Source organism: Amborella trichopoda, chromosome 13 (assembly GCF_054954075.1).
Source record: "Amborella trichopoda isolate Santa Cruz 75 chromosome 13, AtrichopodaSantaCruz75HAP2 v2.0, whole genome shotgun sequence".
In the NCBI taxonomy this organism is placed as follows: domain Eukaryota; kingdom Viridiplantae; phylum Streptophyta; class Magnoliopsida; order Amborellales; family Amborellaceae; genus Amborella; species Amborella trichopoda.
Genome location: NC_142348.1, coordinates 19,371,015 through 19,378,491, shown reverse-complemented (window position 1 = coordinate 19,378,491; position 7,477 = coordinate 19,371,015). Strand labels below are relative to the sequence as shown.

General features: G+C 36.4%; 1 protein-coding gene across 1 annotated transcript; it reads right to left on the bottom strand.

Moving 5' to 3' along the window:
* Positions 1–838: 838 nt before the first annotated feature.
* LOC105420632 (uncharacterized) lies at positions 839–6,848 on the bottom strand. Its single transcript, XM_011625003.1, has 2 exons — positions 6,169–6,848; positions 839–983 (listed from the first exon to the last, which is right to left on the bottom strand). Exons 1-2 carry the CDS (start codon positions 6,846–6,848, stop codon positions 839–841), a joined length of 825 nt encoding a protein of 274 aa, XP_011623305.1.
* Positions 6,849–7,477: the final 629 nt, after the last annotated feature.

Sequence of the window (7,477 nt, the reverse complement as noted above, 5' to 3'; positions counted from 1 at the left end):
ATATTGTTTTTTGAATGCTCAATATTCAGCCCCATATAACAAAGTTGGTCTCATAGTTCTCCTATAAAGCTTGCCCTTCATTTTCATTGGTATTCGGCACAGAAAATTCCAGCTTACACATCTCCACTTCACCCATCCAGCTCTAATTCTGTGTGCGATATGTCACACCCCAAGTTTTATAACACTAAAATTCTTAAGATGTGACAGTTTATTGATATAGAACAAAACAAATTCAAAAATTTTACTATATATTGCTCCAAAACAATTTTTTCATTCAAAAGCTTTTTGTACAAAGTATATTTCACAGTTTGTAATAATAACCTGAGGTCCATATATATATACAACTTTTATAGACAAAAATTACATAGGAGAATGTATTCATAACTACAAACTTCTTCCAAACTCCTCCCACTACAATTATTCTGAAAAAAAATTTACCACAGTTTTATGAGTTTGGCTACTCAGTAAATGACCATCATTAACCTTGAAAAAAAATAATCATAATTGACAAATGTAGATATTTTCTAAAGAATGCATATTAAGTAAAATTTCGACGTATTGATTTCATACATTCTAATATATGCTATTAGACAGATTCATTTCTGATCTTACACATATCATGTATTTCATATTAGACAAAGCAAATAAGCATGATCTATAAACCATATGCACACGATTCATATTAAGATCAACATTAAGTATCATATATAATCAAACAAGCACTCACAACCACAGAAATCCTACAGTAAGCATTCACAACAACAGAAGTCCTGCGATCAAGCATTCACAACAATAGAAGTCTTGCGATCAAGCATTCACAACAACAGAAATCCTGCAATCAAGCATTTACAACAACAAAAGTCCTGCAGTAAGCATTCACAACAACATAAGTCCTACAGTAAACATTCACGATAACAGAAGTCCTGCAGTAAACATTCACAATAACATAAATCCTACACTGAGCATTTTTAACAACAGAATTCCTGCAGTAAGCATTCACAACAACAGAAATTCTGTAGTGAATATTTTAACAACAAAAGTCTTACAGTAAGCATTCACAACAACAGAAGTCCTACAGTAGAAGCACTAACCTCAGGTCCCAGGCCTCGGTCCAAGGTTAGAACTTCTACTATCCCACAGGAAGAAGCAACACCAACGGGTAAATCCGTTGCGTAGTACCTCACACACGCACACAGTCTCCATTGCGCTTTGGGGCTTTTGATAAGCAGAGGCCTTGCAAGACGTGGCCCTCTCCTTGCCCTTCTGGCTAGAGGCCATTCAGTACCAAAGAGGTCCCAATGGATAGTGCCTCACATAGAATTTTGAGGGGCACGACCGTCCCAAACACTCACATCCTAACTCTCATCCTATCATAGAGAGCCAGGGAAAGATCTCAGCTGTTGGCACCAGCATTCACACAGTATGTGCCCATCCGCACATATCACACAGGATCTCATCCGCAGCATGTTGACATGCACACATATCTTATCAGAAGCATGTTTCCATGCACACATATTGTATCAAAAGCATATTACTATGCACACATTTCTTATCAGAAACATATTGTCATGCATACAAATCTTATCAGAAGCATGTTGTCATGCATATATATTTTATCACCATGCACATAAATTCAAAAGATATTATTGTGTCAAATACAAGCCACATATCAATGTAGTAGATATCAGAAAACAATAATATCGTATTATCAAAATATCCTTGAGATTATTAACATAAATTCTCTTGAAGCAATTTGTAACAATCACTTGCACATAAAACTTGCGCACAATACTTACACAGAACACTTGCACATAAAACTTGCACACAATACTTACACAGAACAGTTGCACATACCACTTGCACATAATACTTAGACATAATAGTTGCATATAATACTTGCATATAACAGTTACAATATCTAAGATTTATGCTGCAAATATTACAATTAAATGCAGAAATATCTCGAAATATTATAGCAATATTAGTTTTTTTCAAATAATGATTTTTCAGGAAAAATGAAGTCACTTACACATAAAACTTACAGTATCAAAATTCATAATAATGGATAGAAATAATCAATTTTATTTCTAATAATTTACCATGTCTAAAATTCCCAACAATAGACAGAAATAATAATTTTATTTTTAATAATTTTACAGTGTCTAAAATTCCTAACAATAAACATAAATAATAATTTTATTAAAAAAGGACTATTTTTTCAATGGAATGAGGTCACTTACATGGCACAAGCATATGAACCAAACCCGAAAACAGTGAAAGAGCAACTCAAGCATTCTCTAGATTAAACAATGTCAAAACCCAAATACCACAAAACCTTCCACTTTGTAACCCAGCCACAACAAATCCAAAATGATAATAGTGGACTTAATCAAAAACTTCGCAAAATTACTCTTCCAAAGTCCCACAATTTAAAGAGATACAGAGGTAGAGGTTGAGCTGGAGAGACTTTTTATCAGAGAGAGCGCGTGAGAAGAGCGCGCGAGAGAACGCTTTGTTGAGAGAGAGAGAGCACCCATTTAAAAAGAGAGAAGGAGGAATCACTGTAAGAAAAAAAATGCTCAGGTTCCTGTTATCTACATGGAGTTCTTGCTTATCAGTGAGAGAATAAAGAGAGCACCCCTTTTTAATAAGGGTACGTTTCTATAACCTTAAACAATCCAATTAAGGTGCACGTTAAAATTTTATCAATTTTGTTGTAAAAAGTTTTTAGTATTATCTTAAAATCTATTTCCATACCTAATTAGAAAATTTTAAATTGAAAATTTTAAATTTCAAAAATAGTTAAAATTGAGTGGACCTATAAATATATGAAAATCTTGAAAATGGACGGTCTAGATAATGAGTTACAAGATGTACTATGTTTGGGACTCAAAATTTTTCTTTCATATTCATACAACTCCTTGTCGAGATGACCGGTTAGAGTGCTTTTCCATCATTAAAACAACATTTTCAATAAATTTTTGCGGTATATTTGTGATTTTACACTTTAAGGTTACAACCCTCTATAAACTTTCCCCTTTTATAATAATAAAGAGAGAGACGTTTAAAAAAAAAAAATTGTAACACGTCATATACAGGTGGTTGTTTGGCTGCCATCGTATAGTAGTAAACACTACTTTTAAAGTAAAACGTAGTGAAAATAAAGTGTTGACCTTGAGGTTTATACTATAGAAATAGACTAGCACCAAATTTTAAGAATAAAAATTGTTTTGAAACATTTTATTTAGCAAAAAGGCTAACATTCCCCCATCTATTCCAAAATAACAAGACTTCTTTCCAAATATATTAGGAAAAAAATGCAAAGAATGGTTCCTGTGGTGTATTAACAACACAATGAACCATCACTCAAAATCCTTTCTTTGTGTAAGTATTTTGTTTTATTTTTTATATTATTATTATTATTATTATTATTATTATTATTATTATTATTATTATTATTATTATTATTATTATTATTACTATTATTATTATTATTATTATTATTATTATTATTATTATTATTATTATTATTATTGTTATTATTATTATTATTATTATTTAGTTTCAGTAAAAAAAAAACCAATTTAAGGTCCTCATACGATATCCTCCTCAATTTCTCAATTTTCCTAGATTATTGACCCAAGATATCAAAAGTGCAGTCTTTTTTGTACTTCATGGCAGTAAATCTTAATGACTTCCTCGTTTCTACTCCTATTATTGTTAAACTTGCAGTCTATATACTTTGTCTTAGTCTGACAAATTTTAAAACCTTTGGATTCTACATCCCTACAAATTTTTAACTTTGTATTGATGCCGATTCGGATCTCATCGATCTAAACTATGTCATTTGAAAATAACATGCACCATGGTACCTCATCCTGTAGGTGTCTAATTAAGTCGTCTATAGCTAAGATAAAGAGGTACGAGCTCAATATTGACCCTTGATGCAGATTTATTTTCACTGAAAACTCACTCATCTCTCCACAAGTTGTTTGTACACTAATTAGCGCTCCATCGTACATATCTCTCACCAAGTCGATGTAGTGTTTGGAAACTCCTCTCTTTTCCAATATTTTCCAAATCAAATATCGAGGTACTCTATCATAAGTTTTCTTTAGATCAATAAAGACCATGTGGAGATCTTTTTCCTTCACCCTAAACATCTCAATCAGTCGCCTAAGTAGAAAAATAGCCTCAATTGTTGACCTCCTTGGTATAACACCATGTTTAACACTAGTTTCATGCTTTAGTCGTTGCTCAATCACTCTCTCCCAAAGTTTCATTGTATGACTCACAAGCTTGATCCCTTCATACTTCATATACTTTTGTATGCCTCATTTGTTCTTGTAAGTAGGTACCACAATACCTTTCCTCCATTTGTCTGGCAATTTTTTTGTTTCAACACCTTGTTTAATAGCTTCGTCAGCCAGTCAATATCCCGCATTGACTTCCAAACCTCTATCAGCATACCATCTAGTCCTAAATCCTTTTCTATCTTCATCCTTTTCAAAGCTTCTTTCACTTCTGACTTACTAATCCTACAAATGTATTTATGACCTTCGCCCTCATTTGTACTACCTGTTCCTTCTACCGCTATGTTCCCATTGTGTTCGTCACTTAATACTTTTTTGAAACAAACTCTCCATCTTTCGTTGACCTCGCCATTGTTCACCAAGACCATGTAATCATCACTTTTAATGCATTTAATACGGTTTAGATCCCTAAATTTTTCTCTCTTATTTAATATATATATATATATATATATATATATATATATATATATATATAAGCATTGCACCTATGGGAAAAAATTAGCAGTATTTTGGCTCATATGCTCATCACCGTTTGAAAAAACCAAGTGCCATGTGTTTTTCGACTGCCACTGACCTAACACAGACATACTAGTCTGTGGCGGTCAAAAAAATCATGTGGAACCGCAATGGATGGACGGCACACCGTCTATTGCGGGTCCGTTCAATAAATCGTCACAAACATGGAAAGTCTGTGGCAGTGGTAAAACACCAAAGTATTTCGCCTATATTCTTTTTTTTATATTTTTCTTACATATATATATATATATATATATATATATATATGTTTTGTGCAGTGGTTGAGATAGGGACTCATTAGGGATTGTGACGAATGCAACTCATCAGGGAAGTGGTAGACTCGTAAGAGTTGTGAATGGCGTGACTCAACTGGGTAGTAGTGTATGATCAGTGCATCGACACCTTTGTGGTTTTCGAATCTGATGTGGGCCAAGTGTCAAGGGTGATGGAGTGGGGATGAGATGATTTGGTGGACGGTGTGATATAGGGGAAATAAGGTGAGTGGATGAAATGGTTGCGAGAGATGAAGAGAGATGAGAAGGATGGAGAGAGAGTAAGACAAGGGAATATGGGAAGTGGGTCAGCGATTGAGCCATCGACCCAAAATGAGGGTGAGAGAAGGGGATGAGAGAGATGATGAGAGTGAGAGGGGAAGAAGAGAGCGGGCCAATGGCCACCAGCCCAAGAGGGGAGAGAGAGAAAATAAGAGGGGGGCCCAGCTGATGCTGGGGTAATGGGTCCCACTATGTCCATCCCCCATTGAGAGAATGGCTACATCATAAGGGTCGGGTGTATGGTTCTGGTGCCTGATGGATGTAATGTGCATGTACCTACACACATGAAATCCTTTTGCATACTTTAATGTATCCTTGGCATAGTGGGCTAAAAATATCCCATTCAGTGAAGCTGGTGATACAACTTTGGTGTGGATTAGTGCATACCGCACACCCTATCATGCACCTCCTTCAAAGCTACTTGACCTTCCTTATGTAAAAGACACCTTAATAGCATCCAATCATACGACCTTCGATAAAGTTGGTCATTTAGCAACCTTGTAGCCCGCCTCTTAAGGGCCAATGTATCTTCTTTAGTTTGCAGGAGTTGGTCGTGTACTAAATACTCTAAAAAGGGTTGTTGCCAATCCGGTCAGGCGGCTTCCATGGCGGCCACAACACCATTGATGGTGGGTTCTTCTATCAACTTTCCCATAGCCCCTTCAGGGTATGGGGGAAATTCTGGCCATAATAAATCTTCATCCCTGAAATCAGCTCTTTCCTCCATGGAGATAGCTCGCCATTCTTGCACAAGAACATGAAGCGGGACCGTAGGTTAGACGAACATAGTGGCCCCTAGTGTAGCCAATGCGTCAGCCTGGATGTTCAATTCATGGGGTATGTGAGTCAAGGTGACTTCATTCATTTTCCCGAGGAGGTATCTTGTTGTACTATTGTACGGCTTGAGTTCATCATTGTGAATCTTGTATATCCCTTTTAGTTGTCGAATGATTAACTGAGAATTGCCGAAGATATTGAGGTGTCCAAGGTTCAACTCTAGTGTCACATCTAAGCCAATAATTAACGCTTTATTCTCAGCTTCATTGTTCGAATATTTCTCGTTCAAGGAGAAGACATACGACAAAAATCCTTTAACGAGTGTCACAAACAATGTGCTCGCGCCAGGTCCTGACGCTTGGAAAGCTCCGTCGAAGAACATTTGCCATTGGGCTGGTTCATTTGCCAACATGAACTTGTCATCAAGTAGATCCTCATTCAAAGGTGAACCTTTAGGTAAAGGATGAGCAACCAAGAAGTCGGCTAGGGCTTGCCCCTTGATAGCCTTTTGTGGAACATTCATGATGTCAAACTCTATAAGGAGTAGGGCCCACTTAGCCAAGCATCCTGATAGGATGGGCCGACTCATGAGATACTTGATCGGTTCGGCATAGGATATCAGTTGCACCGAATGTGTCAGAAGATAATGTTGCAACTTTTGGACAGCGAATACCAATGCTAAGCACATCTTATCGATGGGAGTATAGTTATATTTGGCAGATATAATTATACGGCTGAGGTAATATAATGCCACTTGCTTCCCCTCGTCATTATGCTAGGCGAGAAGAGCACCCAAAGATCCCTCAAGAACCGTTGCATATAAAATGAGTGGCTTATCTGGTATAGGAGTTATCAAGACTGGTGGGTTCAAAAGATAGTCTTTGATATCTTGGAAGGTCCTTTGACATGACTCATCCCACACAAGTGGGACATCTTTCTTCAGGTGCCGAGAGAAAGGTTTACATCGCCATGAGAGATTAGCAATAAACCTTCGTATGTATGTCAAGCGACCTTGGAGAGATTTTAACTCTCGCAAGTTTCTTGGTGATGACATCTCCTGTATAGCCTGTATCGTTGCGGGATCTATCTCAATCCCCTTGTGCCTAACGATGAAGCCCAGAAATTTTTCAAACCTCACCCCAAACGCACATTTTAAGAGATTCATCTTCAATTGGTGCTTTCTTAGTCTCTTGAACACGGTTTCCAAATCAGTGAGATGAGCAGACTAGTCCTTTGCCTTGACCACCAAGTCATCAACATAACACTCTATGACATCATGTAAAATATCTTCGAATATGACAGTCATAGTGCGTTAGT

What these genes read in the sequence shown, in the direction of transcription:
- LOC105420632 (XM_011625003.1), bottom strand. Translation starts at nt 6,848, where the DNA reads ATGTGCTTAGCATTGGTATTCGCTGTCCAAAAGTTGCAACATTATCTT. An exon ending in GCTACACTAGGGGCCACTAT is followed by an intron (nt 984 to 6,168) that starts GTTCGTCTAACC and finishes TGCTTACTGCAG; the next exon opens with GAATTCTGTTGTTAAAAATG.